Genomic DNA, 25,240 nt, shown 5'->3' with positions numbered 1-25,240 from the left:
TACAAAAAGTGATGTTAAAACAAACTTAATGATCGCAACATATTGATGCAATAAGTGGCTGCAAAGTGTGGACTTGCCATGAGATTTAAAAAAAAAAAGAATTGACAAGAATATGTATATAAACGTACATTTATGATGCCTTGCAAAATGTCATTTGTATATTTCCTGCAGCATGAATTTTTATGTGTTTTTTTTTGGTGAGAAACAAGACACAGGTCTGAAGTTTTTCAAAACAAAATGCAGATGAACGCAATATATTAAAAACTATTGACTGAAAAAAAGAAGAAGAAGAATAGAGTGCACAAACAGGAGTACAAGATATTATGAATAGTTGCAAAACAAACTGCAATGCATTATTGGTTGGACGTGGTGAAGGGATAAGTTAGAAAGTTTCAAGGTGAGTTTTGAAAGAGACTAGACGAGAAACTTGTCGGATGTGTGTGTGGGGAGGTTGCAGGAGTCGTGGTGCGATGACTTAAAGGATGTGGGGTCACTGTGGGGAGTCATGGTGCTTGGCCTCGCATTAAAATTCATGTGAAACCATGTATCAACTTGTATGAAAACATGACTAGGGAAATGAGTAGCAGTGCTGCTTTACTTGTCGTAGAAAACTTACTCTCCTCTCTCAACGCCCTTCCTCCGAATTTCTTGGAATCATATATGCTTGGTAAATAAAAACATCAAAAGTATCATCATTGCCGCAAAGGCATCAACTCCAATTTAGTTTGTATGCTGCTAACTCCCTTCTGGCGATAAACGGACAACCCAAGGACATCGGCCATGAAAGGCATCAAATAGTTCAATATTTTGATCTAAATGCAGAAGATCCTGCACCGGAAGAGAAAGTGTTTTAAGTGACTCTTTCTCCCCATGGAGTTATATCCTTTTCCCCTAATTTCTAATGAAGCTTGTGATTGATGTGAGATTAGTGTGTGCTAACATTTAAAGGGGAGTGAAGCCCATCCTATGTGGATTGAGTGAATTTAGGAATGTTAGTAGAACACATCAATGAAAGTTTGAGGAGAATTTGTAAAGTTTCAGTGCAGCCATCCCTTGATGAAAAGACTACCCAGGTACTACAGCTTGTGACCTCACATGTATGGAAAACAATCATATATAGAAAATATAAAGAGAATTCGACAAAATGTATTCTTTATGAAAGTACACATTCCCTCAGTGTATTATTGACATTACGTTAAAGATGATATCATTCCCCCTACCTTCTGTAAGAGGTAAATCAAATGCTCTCTCATTACATTAAAAAAAAGGGAAAATAGAATATTTAATTTTCTTTATATTGTTTTTTTTTTTGTACATGATGCTACAAAGTGTTGCAGTCATCTTATCCAGCGATGGCAGCACCAAAACTTTGAAATTTCATGACTTTTCAATGGATTGTCAGATTTTCCTCAAACTTTCACTGATGTGTTCAACTGATATTGCTGTATTCCCTCAATTCACTAATCACATATATTTGGGTTTCATTCTCCTTCTTGTGAATTTTGCATCGAGTGATTTACCACTTCTATCGTGAGTTGTTCTGTCTAGAGATAAGTTTGTTGAATGATGAAATGTGTTTGCCCTGCTCAAAACTAGCAAAAAGTAGGTCAATATGAATTTCCACTTTTCTACATAGCTTAGAAATGTATTAAGCTCTAAGCTTTAAAATGAGATGTAGCTTGTTAAAAATGTTGGACCATCCTTACACCCATTTAAAAAGTATTTGATTGGAATAAGAGAGTTAGGGGGTGCAGTTTCACATGAAAGGGAGAAAAGAAAAATTACAGATTAGGATCATGTAGGTGTGCAGTGCTGAACTGTAAATGAAAACATATTCTATTCCCCTTGAAAGCAGTGCTTGTCTGAAAAAAAAAAAGAATTGTTCAAATAAACTTATATCTCAATTTCTGTTTTGTTTAAAGCCACCAAATTTTGACAGTAGAAAGAGAAAATATTCTACTCTCCAGGGTAAGACAAACTTTAAAGGGACTGTACAGTGCTGGTTGAGGTGAGGATTCAGCTTGTAACATTTTGCGAGATATTTAGAAACCACTCTATGAAATGTTAAAGAGCATACAATTTTAATGGGAATCAAAAGTTTATTTGATGAAAATTGGTTTCGAAATGACTGAGATATCTAAAAACAACGTAAAACAAAGAAATCCTAATAAAAATTGTGGCTAGTCAATTTTATTAGGATCACTTTTTTGGATATCTCAGCCATTTCAAGGCCAATTTTCATCAAATAAACATTGAATCCATCTTGAAATTACATGGTCTTTCATGTTTCATATGAGGTTTCTTATTGTCTCACCAAAAAAAAAATGTTATAAACTTGAATCCTCACCTCAACCTGTCCTGTACAGTCCCTTTAAGAATTTGAGTCAATCAACCCAAGTGATATGTTTTGGTCCGTTTCAGAGTTGTTGTAATCTGTAACTTTTTGTGGTTTTTAGCTGGGCGGTCACAAATCAGTCTATTCAACATGCGCCTTCTCATGAAAGTGTTGTGTTGAATATCTTCTATGGCTTCTGCTTTTTCTCCTTGACTGAGAATCTGAGGTTATAATGCAGTCGTACCTCTTCCAAATATGTCAATGACACAGAGTACTACAAAATTATTCAATTCGTAAACAGTATTTGCGTGGCAGAGGAGGGTTAACCCATTGAGGACGGACTAATTTTGCTACAACACGCATTTCCCGTAGACACCTGCCCGAGTATACTCGGGACTCGTCCTCAACGGGTTAATAGGATACCTACACGTAATGGCCCAGGGTGACAAGACCTCATATCGCATTTGGCATAATTTGCCAAAATGAATCTGAGGTCTTGTCACCCCAGGGACGTCATGTATTATGTTAAGATGTCTGCAAATTCAATTTTTGTAGATCCAAAATACTGATCTGGGTTTAAAAACAGAACACTTATTATTCTAATCCAAATCAGTGTTTTGGCATTATTTGACGTCAACATTGATATCATTTTGCAAAAATGCTATGAAAATGTAAAAAGTTATTTTTTTCCCTCTCCAGAAATAGGTTTGAGATGATATACAAAATCTTGTCACTCCAGGGACCAACTTAAGGGAAAACACTACCGGTATTCTGTCTGATTGCACCCTTTGTTTCATTTCACCTAATGTCATTTTCTTGATGAAAAGCTGACGGTGCTGTGGTGTTTAAAAACTCTACATGCATGCTTTAACCCTTTGAGTGCTCTGAGTGCTGATTGGCTCAGAAAACTCCTAGAGCATTGTACAGACTGTCAAATATCCTGTCACAGAAAGAGTTAAGAACATCAACTTTTTCCTGTGGCAATAATGCTAAAAATAGGGTGCTTTTCTACGCTCCATATTCAGGCTCACATGCTCTCATATCCCAGTCAGCATCTGATGCAAGGTAAAAGCCATGATCGCTTCTGTCATTTGAGGAACAGTTCAGTACATCATTGAACAAATGCGTTTTACCAGAGGCTCCAATCTGTATTATCGCACCAGTGCAAAAAGGAAATATAATTTTTGTTTTCTTCTGTTGTTGTTGGATGGGGCAATTACTTGAAAAGTTTTTTAGTGAAATCGGACTGAGGTCAATGGTCAAAGATCAAGGTCAAATCCTAAAATTTATCTGTTTACGTGATAACTCAAAACTGGATGAAGCAGCTTTCACCAAACTTGTTTAAGGATGATGTATGATGGGGCAATTAGTTGAGGAGATTTTAGTGACATTGGCAAGAGGTCAAAGGTCAAAAGATCGAGGTCAAATGCTAAAAATGTTGCTATTTCCCCCATATCTATGCAATGCCCGAAGGTATTTCATTGAAACTTAGTGTAGACATGTACTACTGCGTAAAGATTTTCCAGAGAGAGTTTCATGTCATAAGGTCAAAGATCAAAAGGTCAAAGGTTAGGTGAAAATGTTGCAATTTCACTTTTCTCGCAAATGGTTCAATGTATCTGATTTATGGAACTTGGTACATATGCATGTACTGACTGGCAGGGATTATCTAGGGAATTTAGGGGTCATGGGTCAATAGTCAGGGGGGGTCAAAGGTCAAGGTCAACTTCTCAAAATTTTACTGTTTCCCTCATATACTAGTATATAATGCAATGCTTGCATTATTAGTTTTAAAATGTAATATATACATGTATTACCTAATGGAGATTCTCTGGGAAATTTCCACTCAGAAGGTTAAAGGTCAAAGGTTAAGGGTCAAAGGTCAGGTTTAAATGAAAAAAAAAATTGTACTGTAATTACGTTCTTTCTTCATACCTTGAAAATTACTCAATACATAAATTCATAACAGGGTTGGTCAGAAGTCAAGTAAAAATCCTCAATTCCCAAAATATGTGTACCTGCACCCTTAGACAATTATAGCAAACCCAGTTTGAGAAAAGTGAACATTCAAGAAATTTCTGACAAACCTGTCATATCAATATTTTGCCAGTTATAAATGTGAAACTGTCATCACACATTGACAAGACATTGTACTATACACCTATTGGGAGAATCATGCATTATGGCGGAGGCATCAGTAGCCATATTGTTGTTGTTGTTGTTTTTTTTTTCAGGTTGTCTGTTATGTTGTCAATCCTTCATTCTGCATTCCCTTTTTAAAAGAAAATGCCTGTGGTGGATCTTCACTACATTTGGCCCAGGTATGCTACATGTGTGTAGTATGCTTTGATTACTAGATTGCAGGTGCCTTCATGTTAAAGGTCAAAGGTCACCAAAATGTAACTCACACTGCCAATTCTGAGGTGTAACTTCACGTAGGAATATCCATTGTTACTTTTATGTATTAAGAAGTCTTAGATTTTCTTCAAATAATTGTAGATAAGTATTTGCATAAATGGATGGGATGAAAGGTCAAAGGTCACTGTACCCTGATCAAATTTTAAATTTCCTTGCCACAAGTTCAGTGGGAAATGACCAGTTTAGATATAGATTGGTAGGTAAGCTTATAGAAGACAGAATTGTTCACACAATTGTGGTGTGACAGGCTCAATGTCAGGGGCATAGGGAGAAAAAAATCTTCATTGTAGGGCAATATTGGCACAGTTTGCTAGATAGCAAATGTACCCAAGAAACTGACAATTGTACACATACAATCATATACTGCACATCCCTGATATGTACGTCACGTCATGCAACTTTTTTTTTTCAAAGATACACTTTGAACTTATCTTTGGATATATTTTTGGAACTGGAGTTTTTATACCGTCAGGAGTTGAATGCCACACTACAGGACCTTAGCATACAATTCACTTCGTGGATGAGGTTTTCTCACTTCAGGGTATGGAAATATGAAGCATTCCTAGATCCATATTGAAGAATATCTGAGTTTGAAGTGAAGTAGTTCAGGCAAGAAGGAGGTAACATTTTCTGTAGGATAAAGACATGAGTATTCCATGCTGATACCGAAAAATGGTCAATATTTGAGAATTTCAGATTGAAAGATGTGGGTGTTGTGTGGGCTGAAAAGGTCAAATTTAAAAAAAAAAAAAATCTTATCGCATGTTTTCATAAGTTTTGAATAAGTCTGTCGAGATAAATGAATGCTGGACTTTCCACAGATGGAGATAATTGACAAGAGTGGGTGGACAAGTGTGTGTAGCAAACCTGGTGGAGGTGATCGACCTCTCTGAGAGATATGCTGAATCTGATAGTTTGGTCTGAATCTGAGCATTTGGGCTGGATTAGGGTTTGGATGAATGTGAAAGTGTAGACTGAGTCTGAATGTTAGGCTAGATCTGAGCTTTTCAAGATTGAATCTGAGTGTTTGAGCTAAATTAGGTTTGAAAGTTGAGAATGAGTATGGGCATTTTGGGTTAAATCTGAGTTTTTTGGCTGAATCTGAGAGTTTAAACTGGGTCTGCATGGTTTGTTATCTAAAGATTTAGGCAAAATCTGAACAATTGGGCTTTAGTCTTAAATGCAAAGGCAGAATCTGTGTTTAGGCTGAATCTGAGAGTTTTGATTGAATCTGAGGTTTTATCCTGAATCTTGAGTATTTTGGCTAAATCTACAATCAGGCTCAATTAACAATTAGACTTAGAATTTAAGGGTTTATTCTGAATCTCAGCGGTCAGGCAGATTCGAAGAGTTTAAGCTGAGTCTGAATATTTTGTCTAAATTTGATTTTAGGCTGAATCTGAGATTTTAGGCTGGAACTGAGAGTTTAGGCTTTGTCTAAATGGCACTGTGTTGAGTAACCAGTACTCTGTCGCTCGTATGAAATTTACATCCCTAGAAGTGAGTTAATCCCCAAACCTTGTACAGTCCAATGCCTGATGTCCTTGTGATCCTACCTTATGGAGAATGAGGTGGTCTTCATGATCTTGTTATGTCATTACTTCAATGTCTTACTGAGGTCACACTTCAGTGCAGACTGGAGGTAAACAGTTACTACAAGTACACAGAGACAAAACTAAGGAACTGTTTTTAAAAACCCGTACGTTGTTGAATGGCTGATTTTACTACAACACGCATTTCCCATAGGCACGTGCTCGAGTATGCTCCGGACTAGTCTCCAACGGGTTAAGCTGTATTTATTCACATACATGTACCAGCAGTTTCTGTGCCATCACTGTTCATTTTGGCATCAGCCTCCCGAGCCGATACATCATTTTGCAGTTGAATGAAAGGAGGAAAGAGAGAAAGATATAAAAACAATGCTCAGGTCAGAGGGTGTTAGAGGAAATGCAGGGCACTCAAAGGTCTATACAATGGTGTAATATGCATATGTAGGTGCAGACGAGTTCATGTTGCACAACCACTGACATTCCGTACTCAAGCCTGTGCATTATTTGTTTTATAAAATGGTTCTATGAACTGCTTTGCATTCACCTTTATGGGTAAATACCAGTCAGCTACATGTCAAACTTGCTTTTGAAAAAAGCCAAGATGCCCGAAGAAATGTTTCAATCACACAGGCTGCTGACACGAACTCGTTTGTGGTAAATAGGTGATTGAGCGCATGCTTGTAAGTGATTGAGTGCACATTGCTAATGTATTCAATTGGGATGTCATTTAGCGTGATTACAGCAAGCCACAATCACGCCCACCTCTCTTAGTAGTCATTAGTACACAGTCCGTGGTAAAAAACTTATGCCCACAGGGCATCTTAGGCAAAATGAAAGACTGGTCACATGATTAATGCTCCTGGACAATCATTTGATTGGGATCCATACATGACCACTTTATAATTGAGTAAATGGTGTAACCCATCATCCTCCTTGTTCAGTTCATCAGTGCATATTGATAGTAATGCGTTATTGATGTTTCTCAAGAAAGCAATTTAAATTTCCCAGTAAGCATACAATATTTGTTCCCAATTATGGAGAACTGATAGTACGATACCATGTTGTGATTAAGTTCACTTTGTTAAAGAGTAAAATCATATATGAATAACACAGTACTCCCCCATTTTTTTTTTCTTTAATGGACAAAGAGGAAGAAAGTCATTGCATATAATACAAATAAATTTTACATGTGAAGGATATTCCTTTTTCTTAATATCAGGTTCATGTCATTAGAAAAAGCTTAGTGGGAGATCGTGTGTTCAGGTCAAGTGGGGTTTTGTGAAGATGTACATCATCACTTCAATACAATGCAATTCAATTTAATTTAATTTAATTCAATTCAGTTCAATTCATGTATACTTTATTCCAATCCAACAAAAGGTAATACATAATACAAAGTATACATTTGACAAATTATATTGTGTAAGAATTTGTAATTAGTACAAGTCATGAAGTATGATACAAAATACAGTACAAATGAAGCTAATGAGAGAAACAGTGCATACACTTTGCAACATATGCAAATATGATTGTTCCCAGCATCACTGTTTTGTAAAAACATGTGAAAGTTGGCGATATCATATTAACTTTCTTTATTGTGTATGAATTCTGTCAAAACTTCTGCTATTCAGTTCATTTGATTTTACAAATTTTACTCAAATTTTAAGTCACGTCAAACTTGGTGCAGAATTGCATTTTAAGGAGAAAGCTGCTACCAGAAGGTATTGACCGATTCAGGTTCGTTGAGGGCAGCAGACATTTCATGGCACTTGGCGCAGCCATAGTGGGTGTCTGAGCTGACCCCCCCTGCTCTCCCCCACCCCGGGCGACATGTTTATCACGCACTTGTAACAAAGGTTCGCGCACTAAGCAAGCATTCGCGCACTCAGTACGAGACGCCTATTGGCTAAAGCAGTTTTTCATTCTGCGCGCGTGCTAATGTAGGGAGAGGGGTGGGGAATGGGAAGGGGGGGGTCGGCTAAGACACCCACTATGGCTGCGCCCATGCCAAAAATACACATAGCGCGTCACAGAATCGGTCAATAACTCTGTTGTCCAGCTCCATGGTTTCACTCGCCTGCACGTGCTTGTCATCCCCCCCCCCACACTATTTTAAAGATATTCAAACGATGTCATTTTATGATTTCTATTCACCCAATGTCCATGTGATCCGCCCTCAGAACAGTGATGATTGACAGAGGAGAAAGAGTCCTCCACGACTCGTTTGGAAGGGCGGAGTATTGGGCAGTAAGTGTCTAATTAACTCACAGATGGTGAAGACCTGCCTGAGGCGGGTGTGGCAAAGATGTGATATGTAACGAGACCATTTACAATGTCAGTTGAAATGTTGCTAACATTGTGCAGTGGTTGGTTGTGGTCTGATATTATACCTCTTACCTTTGATCCATTACTTGTTGTTTTCACTGTCGTTTGTATTGATTATTGCACACTTGTTAGTTGACTGCGTGTTTACTGTTTATTAAATGACAGGTTCACAGAGCACTTTAAGTACAGTGGGTTCCTTTGAAATTTTTTCCTCAAAGTTTTGCTAAAGGGTAAAAGATAAATACATTTATAATACTCCAGAAGTCATGTGACATTTTGTCAATTACAAAAGGGTGAAATGACCTGCGGAATTACTCCGGACAAATGTAACGTTACTAACCGTAACGTTACTAACCATGCTTTTGGGGGTCTAGCTAAGAAATTATTGGTCGAACTGCTAAAAAACATTGTGTGAACATTTGTCATGATGCAATAATTGAAATTAATGCAACACTTTGTTTCAAGTAACTTGAATTTTTGCACACTTTTTGTTACAAGACATTGATTTTTTTGTCATGTCCTTTTTTCGTAACGTTACTAACCAGTCCTTTAAGTTGCCATAGCAATGCTATTATTTCTTGGATTGTATTCATCCTTATCTGTATCATAAACCTGGGAATGATGAACATGTTTTTGACATAATTTTGGCTTGAAATGAATAAATGGTAATTTAGTAGTAAAAACCAAATGTTCATTTATAGGCATTATATTAAGAACACAACATTAACATTATTTATCATGTGCTGTAAGCCATCCAGTTAGTAAATATTTAAGGATTCTCTAACATGTTTCCCTCTCTATTCTAACACAAATTTGGTGGTCCTCACACCATGAAACCTGTTGATGGGCTGTCAGGTGATGGAATACTAAATACGCGGTCATGTTTGATTGTGACGAATGTCGTGGAGATGACTGCATTTGATGGATATCAAATTTACTATCTTGACATGTAGATCTCCACTCCCTTTGAAAATGCCTACGAGATCATGTAGGGTATTTCTGGCATGAGGCAAATCTCACAAATCCAGAGTTTAACTGGTTTTTTTTTTTCCATTTGGTCAATTCCTGCTAGATTTCATTAAGATCTTGTGGATCCTGTGGATCATTAGTATAATGAGGTTGACATTTGCCTCTCATGGTGGAGTGGAACATCTACCCGCATTACAAGAAAATATTTGCAGAAACTTTTTTTTTTTTTAAAGAGAGAGAGACAATATATATAATAGAATAAAAAGACAGAGAAAAAAAAAAAGCTAGCCATTAAAATGCTCAGAAATCACTGTTCATGTTACCAGAGGAGATTTCATGCCGTCGTCTTGGAATTTGGCTGCGCCTGCTGTCAGCGAGACCTTTGGGAGATGTGACATGTCGCTCACTTCAGCCTTGTTTGATTGATTGACATGTTTACTTCTTCCATTCCATTCATAAAGGCCCGTAATCATTGCGGTTCATTTTCTTTCTGGTCATAACCTGGGGACATCAGCTCAGAATTGTAATGATGCTCTATTTTGATTCCATTTTATAGTGAACTTACAATTTCATGGGAATCAAAGTCGTAGTGAAATCTTATGGTTGGATTCCAAGTGTTCGTGTGTTGTTTACAGAAACCAGCCTGCCCAGCATTAATGTAATTTACTGTTAGTCATGGAATTGTAGCATGAAATTAAATGTTATTCCCATAGCAAGTGAAGCAAGTACTTAAATAGTATGTCTTTCAATTACAAATTCAAACTGAGGAGTATTTGTGACACTTTGAGGGAACGTGCCAAAATTCATGTGAATAGCATTTAAATTGTGAGTGCTTTCCCCCAACAAACATGCAATAGCAAACTATTTAGCCAGGCAAGGATACTGTTTGAAAAAAAAAAAAATTCAGAAATCAGAATGCGGAACTTAATGTCTTTATCATTATGTTAGGATAGCATTATTGATTCCGCATTATGTACATCCTTGTGATAATGTCTATATACAGGGTGTCCCAAAAAAAGCGGAAGGATGGATTTTCAGTACCTTGCATTCTAAAAGTGATATATTTTTTGACATCATTAGAAAGAGCATCTTCCGCAGAAGACAATGATATCAAAATCATTGAATTTGGTTCAGTACTTTTTATTCTATGCCAATTTCTGAAAATGCAGTCATTTTCAAATTTCACCGGATTTTTGCGAGTTATGAGATAATAATTTGAGTGCGACACGCGATCCATACGGTGAATATTGTGTAAGCTCGGTGATCCATGTCAACAAAAGATACAGCTTTCACATTGGGCATGTATGGATGTATGTATGTGCGTGTGTGTGTGTGTGTGTCTGTGTGTGTGTGTGTGCGCGTCCAATATGAAAGCGCTATCTTTTGTTGACATGGATCACCGAGCTTACACAATTCATCGTATGGAACGCGTGTCGCACCCAAATTATTATCTTACAAGTCACAAAAAATTGAAAATGACTGCATTTACAGAAATTGGCATAGAATAAAAATTACAGAACCAAATTTAACTAGACCCGGAATTTGTCAAGACTGACAAATTAGGTGATCCGATCTTTTGAAAATCAATGATTTGAGTTTTGATCCCAATATAGGCATGACTATATAGGTTTCATCTGTGTTAAGGGATATTGGCTGTGTGATGTTTGGATACTGATTTTTAAAAGGGAGTCAGGTCTGCCATCTATGGTACCAAATTCCGTTCACACTATAACGAAGATACAGAATGAAGTATATTTGAGCATTGAGCCCACTTTGCACAGCCAAGATGGCATCTGAACAAAAAGTGATTACTTTGTGAAATGATCGATGTGACATGGTCTTTGCGTGTGCAAAATATGGGAGAGATAGGACATGTATTTACTAAAATACAGGATGAAACATTTATGATCTTTGACCCTTATTTCCATATCAAGACGGTGTCTGATCAAGTAGTTGTTATTTTATGAAATAATGTACGTAACATGAACTAAACATGTGCAAAATATGGGGGTGATAGGAGCTATTTTTCTTGAGTTATTGCAAAGAAAGTTGGAAAAAGAAAGAAATATGAAAATACATCGAAGATAACCTTTAATTTCAACCACGTTTTTGGACGTGATCCCGACACCGTATGAATAACAAAGGGCACACGTACGATAGCGCAAAGTCTCAGCTACAACATATTAAAATCTGGGAGAAATTCACTGAAGGGTAAGTGAGCTAGTGCTCGATAACGACAATCATGTCAATTTTCACATCTAGAAAAATTCCCTCCCATAGAGATAACACGTCATAACGAAGATAAAGAAAGAAGTACATATGACCTTTGACCCCGATCTGCACAGACAAGATGGCATCTGAGCAAAAAGTGATTATTTTGTGAAATGATCCTTGTAACACAGTCTTTATGTGTGCAAAATATGGGAAAGATAGGACATGTATTCACCAAGATAGAGGATGAAACATTTATGACCTTTGACCCTAATTAACATACCCAAGATGGCGTCCGATGAAGTAGTTGTTATTTTATGAAATAATGTACGTGACATGAACTAAACATGTGCAAAATATGGTGGTGATAGGGTATGTTTTTCTTGAGTTATTGCAAAGAAAGTTGGAAAAAGAAAGAAATATGAAAATACATCGAAGATAGGCTTTGATTTCAACCAAGTTTTTGGACGTGATCCTGATACCGTATGAAAAAATGAAGGGCACATTCACGATAGCCCAAAGTCTCAGCTACAACATATTAAAATCGTAGAGAAATTCACCGAAGCATAAGTGAGATAGTGCTCGATAAAGATAGTCATGTCAGTTTTCATTTCCAGAAAAACTGCACTCCCATAGATATAACACGTAAACTCGTCAAATTTGACGATGTTACCTTTAATCCCTTTTTACGAGGTGATGCCGTCATCTAATCAAAATATTGTTACTATGTGACTGAAAGACCATTTAATAAGCTACAACATATTGAAATTTGGACAAAAATCAACAAAACAATAATCGAGATATGCTTGAGTGAACTTGAAATTTGATGACGTCATTTTAAAAATTTACTTTTTTTACTTCATTAAGAAATTTGATATCTTTTAATCATTTTTCCAGCATCGCCAACCCATGAAATGACATGTACAACTCATCAGCTTTCAGAATATGTAAAGAAAATGGGGGATCACCGTCCATCCTGACGAGTAAAATCGGATTCAAAATTGGCGTTTTTTTGGCATTGTTGCACTGTATATCGCCATTGACACGCGCGCGGAATTTCAACTTTGACGGGCCCGTGTGACGTCATATTGAGTAGGATTGACTTGAAACTTGGTAGAAATATTCCTTGACATTTTAGGCATCCGATAAGTGGGAAAAAACAGGAAATTTCTATTGCGTATGAGCTGTGCGTGCGTATATGTGCGCACGCGTACGTGTCCGTCCAATTTTTTCAATTTTTCAAAAAATGCTCCAAATGTTCTGAAACGTGTGCAAAAAAAATTTGAGCTCGATTTGAGCATACAAATATTTCAACGCGCGCGTACGCGCACGTTTTAAGAGAAAATATCAATTTTGATTATATGAGTAGAATGCGCTTGACTTGAAATATATGTGACGTAAATTTCATTGAAAATTTTCATTCCATGAAAGAGATATGATTGAGAATGTGTTTTCATATAATGACGTCATAGTGACGTCACGGTCGACTAATCACTATGATTTTATTAGAAGGTTCGTCTTTGGGACATGATACATATATGGTATAATTTTGACATTGATAGGAAGAGGACTTTCCGAGATTAGCGATACACAACTTTTGAGGAGAAAGAAGAAGAAGAAAAACAAAGAATCAGTACAGATACAGAAGGTGATCCGAGAGGATACTCGGATCACCTAATAATTTTGGTACCATGGTCTTCTGCGGAAGATGCTCTTTCTAATGATGTCAAAAAATATATCACTTTTAGAACGCAAGGTACTGAAAATCCACCGTTCCGCTTTTTTTGGGACACCCGGTATGTAGTAAATTTCATTACCCTGTCCAAGTCACTATGACATTTAGTTCTGCACTTCCAACGGAAGTTTTACATCATGGTGTAAACTGTGATCAGAATCACGTTTTGGGGGTTTTCGTTATAGTGTTTGTTTGGTGCTATTAAACTGAATCCTCTTTTTGCAGATACTACAAAAATGAAATGTAATGATATGTTTTTCAAAAGGCAAAATGTGTAGCTTATAAACAATAATTACTTTTTCATGATGTATCATTAATTCAATTAATGATACATCATGAAAAAGTAAAAAAATTGTGATGTTAAATGATTATAAGTAGACTGGTATTCATTCTACAATTCTAAACTCTGGCCATTTTCAAGCGGAATATCTTCGTTTTTTAGTATTTTCCCGCAATATCCATATTCATGTGGTCATGAAAATGACATTGTTGCATCTTTACTGCATGATTTGCAAGAAATAATTCTCACTTTTGTGTGCCTACAAAATGTTGGCTCCTGTAATATTCCCGCCCCTGTCTCATGACTGGAAAATGTAAGCGGTTACTAATCTTAAACCCTTATTTTGCATCTTGTAAATCATACTTCATTTCCTATCTCTCCTCATTTTTTCTTTTTTTTTTCACATAAACTAACATTTACCCAGGTCAGTTCTATTAGACCGATGTGAAGAAGTGCTACATGATTACTACGGACAAGTTGAATACTGGAATGTAAGTCATGCATGCGTGGCCAAAAACTATTGGTGTGTATGGCGTACTTTAGTACTCTGTAGTTGTCATACTGTACGTTCTTTCTACTTTGTGCCATGGTAGTGTTGTCTCAATACAAAATGAATGAAATGGGAATCAACATGTAAATAGTGCAGAAAGGCCATGGAAGTACTGGTACAGGTTTACAACTTTCCAGAAACCAAACATTTTATATACAGAGTCATAAATGTGAGAGCTGTTTGAATAAAAACCTAATACCTGCCAAAACAATTATTGCAGTAACTCATTTGACAAAATTTTATGACCTCAATGAGTGTAGACTGTCAGCATACAGATTAATTTCAGTAACTGTATTCATTATTGATCTTAAAGTTAATGAAGAAATTCAAATTGTCAAAGTTTTATCAAGATACGACAGAAATAAAAATATGAATGTTATAGAAATTTATTGTTTCACATGTTTCCATGAAACTGATATCAGATATAATCGTATGAGATATGCAAATTTGGCGATGTGATGAAGATATACTTACCTCACTGCTCTTCTTTTGGTTTGCACACATTAAATATTAAAGAGATAAAGGTCTTTTCTCAACAATTCAGAAACTCTATCCCCATGGCAAATAGTCATTGTTGCATCAGCACTTGGATTAACTCTAGAATAGTATAATGTGGTGAAAGAAAGACCTTCTATTCAATTTATTCAAAAATGTGGGAAGTCAAGTGAAGTGAAACTTTTTGGACAAGTCTCAACGAGAGACTTCGTGAGTTAGTAGCATCATTATCTTGTCAAATTTTCACCCCCAGTATGACAGATAACACTGTTTTATGAAAATTTGCCCAATTTTGAATTGCATGATCTTCTTAATTTTTTGTTCTTTTGTTTTTTTTTGTTTCATTGTCTGCCTGCATGAAATTTTCACTGTCCTCTTTGTTTGGTTTACTTTGTATGTATTTTCTCACTAGTTTGTGTGGTTTAATTTGTATTTTCTCATAAGTTTGTGTGGTTGCATGGTGCTGTGTTTATTGCTGGATGCTGTCTGCAGAAGAAATTTACTCAAACAGCAAATCCTTGTTCATTCAAGGGGTCAGACATTGCTCTGAATGATGCACAGTGTTTAAAAATAATCTATTGGTCTTAAAATGTACCAATACCCTGAATATTATGTTTGCTATAAGTCTGTAAAACAAGGAATGTTCACATGCATTTTAATTTCGCGAATTTCGCGAGAGGCAAATTCGCCAAATTAAAATGCACGCGAAAGTTCTTGTCTACACTATCTATTTTGCATTGCATGTTAGAGGCAACTCGCGAAAATTTCATGCCGCATAAAAAGCTGTTGGCTTCAATTCACGAAAATTTCATGCTGCAAAAATATCGTGTTTTACACTATTATGTAGAATGTACTTGAGACATGCCCTCTGCAAAATATTAGAAAAGTTTTGTCACTCCGATTTTTATTCATTGGGGTTTAACTGTAAATTTAAAGAGTACGCAAAAACAAAAATGACTTGAAATAGACTAGTCGATCACCCAATTCTTTTAATCGAATGATCTTCCTATCAATATTTTTTTTTTTCCAAATATCTCTTGAATGATAGTGATATGCATGTGTGCATGCGATTAGCTGTCTGATTGACGTGGAATCTCAATATTATTCGTAAAAACTTACGCGAATGGCGAGAACACGCACACGCCAGCACTGGCGCTTGCGAAGCAGAACTTAAAAGCGTGAAGCACAGGCGCCAAATTATGATAGAGGTATGATCTGATTTATTGAAATTCAGGGCCTATCAGTAGTATCACAGGTGAATTATGGCTGTTCTAAGTATATTCTAGCAGTACACAAAAGTTGATTTCCAGGGTATTGTTACACTTTAAGCATTGATCGAGCTGTTTTGAATGGAATCTTAAGCTATGTTTGCTGTTCTCAATTTTGCATTGGGTTGATGGAGTGAAATGCTTGCAGACTTTATGGAAGTTAAGTAGGTAACACAAGTTTTTAGTTTGATTTGATTTAATTTAATTTAATCTAATTTCATTAAATTCCTATTTCATTTCCAACAAAAATACATTTGTAGTATATATATAACGTCTGACATGCACATAGTTATACAAAGTCAATGCAACTCATTTCAAATGATCAGTAAAAATGATTTAATCACAATGTAACCCCTCTTAATATATTTATATATTTCAATCTTCTTACTCGTAACTAATTTCTGTCAGTAGCAAGGAGTTAAAAAATGCCTGGTACTGTCTTGGTGTCATGTTGATAAAAGTGTGAAGAGATACTCGTAAATATTTGTAGCAGTCAGTAATAAATGTACAGATCCCCATACCGGGAAGAATTTGGTTTTGCCAAGTTAAGACCAAGAAATGCCATCAAAAGAGCAGCTTAGCCTTCACCATGAAAAGCACCAATACAGTACTCTTCATTTAATCAGGTAGTTTCTATCATAACTTTGTTATTACCCGATTAGTCAGTACATGATTAAGTGGAGAGTACTGTATGGGCATAGGTGGTTGAGACTTAAAATTGTGAATTGGGTAATTATCAAAGCATAACATTGCACAAAAGATGGGTACTCCAGTTGCAGTCTTGGAGTGACCTACTTGTCCACGGTACATCTGATGATATTCTGACTTCTGACTCATTGTGAATATTATGAAAACTCTGCAATATATGTACTTTTGGTTGTTAACCCCCCCAAAAAAACAACAACAAACAAACAACAAAACAAAACAAACAAACAAACAAACAAACAAACAAACAAGCAAGCAAACAAAACAGAACAAACAGGATTTAACGTCTAGATTGTCTGTTGTATTTGTAACGGTGTTCTTCACATAATCCTTTCTAACTAATTATTGTCTAGATTTCATTGCCGTTTGCTTTAGGTGTGCGTCCTCGCCAATTTGGCATTGAGCGCTGGATGCGCGCGTGTGTGTAAACGTGATGTAACTCGTGGCATTGTTGTGGGTTTACTCACCATAACATCCTTGCTTGAGTATGTGACTGCTGCGAAACAGCATACTGACAAACTATAGTGACAATGGGAACTGTATGCATGTTTACTTAACTTGAGAAAAGCTGTAACAGTGGGAATGTATTCATGTTAACTTTCACTTGAGAAAAGCTGTTTGAAGATTAAAATGCTGTGAAAACTAGAATTAGAATGGCTTAAAAGGGCAGCGCAAAGATTTTGCTGAGAAATGACTTTGGTTATGATAGATATAATGTATCTTTGTTAGTTTTATGTTAATATAACATATATGCGTGTCTTGAAATCTTGATTAGAATTATTTCCATTCACACAGTTGTGGAAAGTGAGTTGCATAGCTTGTATCATATGAAAAGTATCTATTTGTTTTGACTGTCTTGCAGCCATTTATGCATGCTGGCTTATTATAAAGTGTGTATCGCATACTTTTGGTATGCACTTGCATGTGTGTGTAAATGTTTTGAAGCGTTACTACTGGTATCGAACAGGTAATCCCCTTTGTTCTTTCCAGGCGAGGAGGAGTCTTCGTTTTGCGAAGCATCTGAGGGACATCGGAGACGAATTTCGTCGGACTTATCTAGACTCGGACGATGAGAGAGACAACACTGAAGTCGTCGACGACTGGAGGGATATGCGGGTAAGTGAAAATGGATGCATCTTCTTTGGCATAAAACGGGGGGATAATCATCATAATCCTCTTTTAGCCTGCTTCATAGGTGAGTGGGTGGGTGGGGGAATCCAAACATCATCCTGCAAATCCAATCACTTGGTTGACTATGTAAGTAATGACTTTGCTGTGGCTGGAGATCTTGTTGGTCAGGCGTACGGGAGGGACAGCCCCCTTGATGAGTGGGGGGGGGGGGGGTATAGGGAGGATAGTGTGTTTTAATTGAGTGAAATTGGGCATGGTCCTGTTTATGTTGTGGAGCGGTACTCTCTTTAATGATAGACCAAGGAGCCACTGTGATAATCTCAGAAAATGCTAGAAGTAGGAACAGTTTGTATTTAAAAATTTTATATCAAAGTATGTCTAATTTGTTTTAAGTGAATGTCATAATTTCCAGATATGTATTATTACTTTTTTTCATCCCTTTTTATGTTATGATTCTTCAGACCCCTATGATCATACTGATGATAATGATAATGTTAATGGTTATTATTATCATTACCATTATCGTCATCATCATCATCATCAGTAGTTGAGGTATTATCAAGTATCAGTCATGCTACCACCATTACTGTAAATTTTCACTCCCACTAGATATACATGATCAAGCATAGCAGCATTTTGTCGACATAATGAATGTGGGAGTAAGGATGTTTTCCCAATGTTACACGATTATTGTATTATTTGACAACTTTATGATGAAGTAGTGAAAATCAAATTCTTAGGGTGATGCGTGACTGAGCGAATGAGATCAAGAACTGAATCTATTTCCTACAAATATGAGGCTGGTCATTGAGTAACTTACCGGTAACCTTAAGAAACCCAAGGCAAGGCTGTGCTGTTACAATTCCATCAACAAGATTGCTATCAGGCAACTGATGATTATCGAAGGTGAAGTTGATATTTATGGCCAATTTGCAGTCTGAAGTGCCATTACTTCTTTTGCAGTAATTTGACAATATTGATGAAAAATCAAATGTGTGGGACTTCTCAGGCAAAATGGCTTTTTTTTTTTGGTTCACGTATTAAAGCAACCTCGAATGGGAAGATACCTTATCGTGTTATTCAGTCCATGTTTGCTCAGTGAAATGAATACAATATATCAATGAAAGCTTACTGTAGATGTGGCCTGCCTAGTTTGACATTCAGAAAGAAAACTCAAAGGAGAATGTAACCCAAATACATGTGAATTGAGGAAATGCTGCAATATTAGTAAAACACATTAGTGAGAATTTAAGAAAAATCAGACGATCCATTAAACAGTTAAGTTTTGATGCTGCCATCACTGGATAAGAAAACTACAACACTTTTTGATATCAAGTATTGAAAACAAGATAGAGAAAATGCAGTGATTTCATTTTTCTAGCATAATGGAAGAGCACTTGACTTATGTCTTTCAGAAAGCAGGGGAAATGATGTTACCCTAAACATTTGTCAGTGACAAGTCAGGGATAGATAACTAGCTTTTTGCTGGGGGGGGGGGGGGGGGGGTTGACCCAATACCATGACGATAAGTCATGACAAGCAAAAAAAGTCCTAACATTTGTTGGCTGCCACTACTTTCCCAAATTCGCTCGACAAGAGAGAGAGAGAGAAAAAAAAAGAATCATAGTTGGGGGAGGGTTAAACCCCTAAACCTCCCCCCCCCCCTCCTGTCCCTGCAAGTTGAGGAAATGTGTACTTTCTGTGTATTCTGCATAACTGTATTCTGTATGTTTTCTTTTTTATTATCATTTGCCATACATGACATCACAAATTGTACTTAGTCTTCTCATCCAGCAGTGGCTATACCAAAACTTAATCAAAAGTGTATAACTCTTAGACAGATTGTCTGATTTTCCTCAAAATATCACTTTCACTGATGTATGCAACAGATTGTATAGGCACAGACACCCAATCCACAGTGAATTTCATTTTCATTTAAGGCTTATGATGTGTGTGATCCATTGACTTCATCAAGAAGTAAATGAAGGGTCTTGTTCTTTTGACAGATAGAGTGATTTTGTGAGAAGCGCATTCATTTTATTTTGTTTCACAGTAGTCCTGAAATAGAAATATTCTCAAAAGAAATTCAAAATTATCAATAAGTTTGCTCCTATTTTCAAAAATGGAGAGGGCTTTAAGTTCCCTAGTAAATTAAAGGAAAAAATGGGAAAATATGGTTTGGAAGCCAATTTATTTGTTTTGTTTCAGTGAATTATTAATTGAAAGCAGATCCATAATCTCTGTATTTGAGGAAAAGAGGTCTGCTGTAACACCGTGTTTATGTAGTCCTGGAAAGGACTGTTGGTTGGCAAAAGAAGAACGTAGAGAAAGGAGAGTGGAGGAGGGAAGCAACATACTGTATGTCCAAAAAAAAAAAAATTACAATGGGACCCTCCGCAATGATATCTTTAAAAGTAGTGAATCAATCTAAATACAAATTCAGGGTATGAAACTATAACTGATTGCCCACATCTTACAGAAAATCCCATTCGATTTGCTTCAGTGGTCAAAGAGAAATGAGGAATTTTGTAGAGGATATCAGGAATCTCTTCCCTCCAAGTTTTGTCTATTGTATTCTCATACAAGAGCTTCGAAGTGCTAAACTTGGAAGAATCAGACTCATGACATGCTTAACAAAAATCCACATTTCTCTGACCGCTTATCCAAATTGAATGGGGTTTTCTGCAAAATAGAGCTAAGATGTTATATTTTAAGACCTTGAAGTAGCATTTAGACAGTTAAATCATGTTGGGTATTATCAATGCGAAAATCTGATTGTAATTTTTTTTGGACGTACTGTACAGAGAGTGTGAGGAAGGCAGCACATAGTGATATTCGAATGGCAGCAGTGAACTGGAAGTTGAGATTGTACTAATGGAGACGGGACAGTTGTAAGAAGGAATAGAGTGAGCATCAGGTTAAAGTTTCAGAAACTGGTGGGAGGAGAAAGATGAACCAGAAAGGGGGGGGGGGAGGGGAGGAGGGGAGGAGAAGGTTGGAAAATCATGGAGATAAGAGAGAGAAGTGGAAAAGATGTGAAATTCCAAACGATGTTTCACGAAATGAAGCAAGAGAAGATAAAGTTGGTAAGAGATTGAAAATGCTGACTTGGGTGGATCCTCTAGGAAGGACTCCTGTGGGAAAAACCAAAAAAAAAAAGCTGTGGGAGAGAACGATTTGTATTTGTAATGATTTTCATCAAGAGATGACGCCTTCAAGCATAAATCATGAACTAGATGTCTTGTTCTGATATCAGCCTAATCCAGGAAGTGCCAGAGGGGGTCCGTATATCGCCGTCCACCTTCGCAGACAGGACTTTGCCCGAAACAACAGGAAAGAGGTCCCGTCGCTGCCGAACGCTGTCAAGGTCATCGTCCAAAAACTCAAGGAGCTGAAGCTGAGGAAAGTTTTTGTCGCTACAGATGCCGCTCCGCATGGTGAGGGGTGTAGCATGCACGCGATACGCTTTAGTGAGCATTGTGTAGGGAAAAATACATATGTACAAATTGAGCTGGAAAAAATGGAAAGGCGGTAGAAAGTGCTCTTAGAATCTTTGCCACAATGACACCCGTGCACACGGTTCATAGTACCATTAGATTTGTCTGTACATCATCTGTGCTATGAAAACAGGACTTTGAAAGTGTAATGGTTAGTGTATTTCCCCATCAGACATCCAATTACTTTAGCTCTCCATCTGATAAGTTTGAAATCACTAGATGCAAGAGAAATTTACCAGATGTGTGGCCAAATTTATCGGATGTATGACGCAATCAGCTCAAGGAGTGAGTAGGCTATGAAAAGGCATTATTAGCCATTTTGCAGATGAAACAAAAACCCAGCTTTAATACTTCCAAATAGTTCTATAATGTGAGTTAGGAATAGAAACAACCTGTGTAAAAATGTTAATCAGTATAATCAGTAATCATTGTTAGAATATACAAAATATGAACAATAGTTATAATAAAATTGTTTCTAGACTAAACCATCTACAGTTATGGTTTAGTGAGAAAAATAGTGATATCTCCTTATGTTTTAGGCTTTACTGCGAAATTTCTATATGGTAGGATGTTTTGTGATACAACTGACCTTTACATATGCATCAAATGTGATAACTCGAATGCTTTTAAATCACTGTTCCCAATGGTAAACAATACCTTAAAAAACTGAATACTGGAATCACCACTGTAAGGTGAGTTTTGAAGCAGAAGTGAGGGGGGAAAAAGTAAATCGCAGGCTCATGTTGGGGGGGGGGGGCACACACAATGTCTATATTTGTCTTCTGATCAGAAGTCTGGCTTCATTTTGTGGATCATAAATGTTAGACTTTCTAGAAGCAGCTTATCAGAGTGGAGAGAATTACTTGCTCTTTTCATGATAGATAATGTGGTGTGAGGTCAAGCATATAATCTCTCTTATCAAACACAGTTGATTACATTACAATTCAGAATATTTGTGAGATATGTATACCAATATATAGTGTCTTTTCAAGATGTCGAGTCTCAAATTCTTCGAGGAGTGTAATTCCAAGCAATTCTATGAATACTGCAGTGACATTTCAGTTTAGAAATTAACTGATGGCCAACCACTTTATTTGATGGGAAATTTACTTGGCAGCTTTTGAATCAATATTGCGATCATAATTTTCGATAAAAATCTTGAGCTTTTCATGTGGAATTACAGACCACTTTCAAGAACAATGGATATAATTTTGCCTCTACTGATTAATGATGTTCTTATGTTTTCTTATCTTGCTCTCTTTTCTACATTCTTTTCATACCTCTTGTTTCATTTTTTTTACTTGTATCTCTCCTTCTACCATCTCCATCTGCATTTGTTTTCATTTTCCTTCTTCATGATCATCCTCAAATCCTCCTCTTCTTTTTCCTTTCTTCTTTTTGTAGTCTTTTTCACCTTCTCCCTTTTCTTCTCTTTCTTTTGTTTGTTTTCCTTTCCTTCTTCCTCCTCTTCCTCTGTTTGGTTTCTTCTCGTTCTTCTCCTTCCGTTTCTTCTTCTTCTTGGTCGACTGCTCACCACAGAAATTGATCAACTCAGGGTGCAGCTGAAGGGATACGATGTGTACAACTATGTGCCACCGAGGTCTGTGCATGATAACTTCATGGATGGGGGCGTGGCCATTATTGACCAATGGATATGTGCACATGCAAGGTGTGTATTATGACGAGGAGTCACCTTTTTTTTTCTCTCTCTTTCTTGTTTTACCGTCAGGATCAATTGATCACATACTTGGGGGGGGGGTGGGGCTGACGTTTCAGAATCTTGGTTAGGGGATTGATAGACGTATGTACAAATTTATAGTCTAGTGTCCCTTGGATTGGACATGAAATGGAAATGTGAGAGAGTTACAAGCTGCACACTTAAGAGAGCCTACACCATTCATTCATCGCAAAGAGCAGGGTGCGTAACCACGGGAAATGGTCCTCCCCAAGAACATACAAACTGGACCCTGTGGAAAACTAGCTGGTGCAGCTGAATATGGGTTATCCAGCCATCTTGTCAGATGGAAAATGAAAACAAAACAAACAAACAAATATGACCAACCCATAAGTTTAAAAGTTTATTTCTGTGAATTCATAGCCGAGTTTTAATGACTTGCTGTGGTTTTTTGAAGGTGATTACCAGGTCGTAAGTTTAGAATACAGTCGCTGTGCTATGTTATATTATAGGTGAGATATATGAAACATGCATCCCAATTTCATCTAAGATCCATACCAACTGTATCATAAAGTATGGTATATATAAAGGCCTGATAATACCATGTATAGCATTTGTCTGTTTGAAATCATATTTTTGTGGGTTTTGGTGGGGGTTTTTTCTCACAAATATGAATAGTGCACCATAATTATGATAGCTGTATGAAAATCAACAAGAAGGCAGACAGTTGCAATGGAGATAATAATCAAAGACACCAAGAAATCCATCCATAATAGCAAATGCAGTGAAGATATTTGTAGGAGGATGACTTAAAAACAGCCAGGAGAATGCCATGGAATGACATGAAGTACTGTCAGATATATCTGCAGACTGAAAAGCAAGGAACATGTATCATGAACATGTATCATGACATCCATTTTCTCTAAAGTTTAGGAGGAAGGCTCTTTTCCAATGAGACTAACGTAATTGTGTTGTTCTATTTTTTTTTTTTTTTTTACCTTTTCCTCTCAGGTACTTCATTGGGACTGGCCAGTCTACGTTTACATTCCGCATATTTGAGGAGAGGCAGCTTCTAGGGTTTGACACCAAAGCGACGTATAATCGATTCTGCGGGGATGGCGAGCCGAAAGACTGTGAACGTCCGTCTATATGGCCCGTAGTTTATTGAGAATCACTTGTTGTTGTACATGTACGTCAATTTTGTTTCAGGATCGGCCCCACTGCCTACTCATGAGGACAAGCCGACTTTTTTCAGATGGAAATATTGGGAGGCATTTTCAAAGAGGTGCACACTGGGCGAGGAGGGGGATTTATGCAGAGTGCTTTCACGTGGCTCTATTTTGTTCATCGTAGTCTGTGTGGTGCTGTAGCCAGAGCCCAAACAAGGGTACGACACAGAGGCATACTGAAGTACTGTGAATGCAGAATATTTCATGGTGTGGAAATTTTCGTGAATTTCGCACTCTTACCGAACCAGCATGAGTGTATATGTAAGGACATGTGAGTTTATTTCGTTGTTGAAATATATGAATAATATGTACAGAAATGAACTCTCATCTGCAAAATTGTAAATGGGTGAAATTCACTGAAATTTCCACTTTTACAGTACTTTGGGCTCAACATTGATCATTTGAGTCATGAACTACTGCTCTGTACTGGGGTAGCATTTAATGTGTGATGCTTTGACATGTTTACACTGCCTTCTAGGGCCTTTAACAAGCAATAATACTGTAAATGACATGGTATACACAGGTACAATTCCTACAATTTTTGTTTTGCATGCCCCTCTTACGAGGGTCTATGCAGTCAATGGTGCTTTGTGTAAGAAATATGTTTTCGCAAGAAACAACATGTTGTGGTTGCAAGTAATGCTGGATTTTGAGGGCCTGCTGTGCTGTCTGTGCAGTAGATTGTAACAACACTGATTGGAGCAACAGCCTATGAAGTAGCTGCATATCAAGTCCTCACAACTTACTGGTAGCTGCCAATGTGTATACTGCACTAGATGCAAGTGTTGAAAGTCTTTGCTGGAACAAGCTTTTTCAGTAAAAGATGATTATCAAATTCCCACGGTAGTTAACACATTATATTCATAC

General features: G+C 37.0%; 1 protein-coding gene across 1 annotated transcript in view; it reads left to right on the top strand.

Annotated features, from left to right (window-relative positions):
- Positions 1-24,512, top strand: part of LOC139741178 (GDP-fucose protein O-fucosyltransferase 2-like) — a 31,715-nt gene extending 7,203 nt beyond the window's left edge. The window contains 5 exon segments of the mRNA XM_071651771.1: positions 14,248-14,314; positions 17,832-17,957; positions 21,229-21,409; positions 23,009-23,138; positions 24,156-24,512. Coding sequence (XP_071507872.1) covers positions 14,248-14,314; positions 17,832-17,957; positions 21,229-21,409; positions 23,009-23,138; positions 24,156-24,312 — 661 coding nt within the window. The 3' untranslated portion in view covers positions 24,313-24,512.
- The last annotated feature ends 728 nt before the right edge of the window (positions 24,513-25,240 follow it).

This window comes from Diadema antillarum, unplaced genomic scaffold (genome assembly GCF_040938485.1).
Source record: "Diadema antillarum isolate AM-2024a unplaced genomic scaffold, OU_Dant_1.0 seq00000908_RagTag, whole genome shotgun sequence".
Taxonomy (NCBI): domain Eukaryota; kingdom Metazoa; phylum Echinodermata; class Echinoidea; order Diadematoida; family Diadematidae; genus Diadema; species Diadema antillarum.
This window is presented reverse-complemented; position numbering and strand designations above follow the sequence as displayed.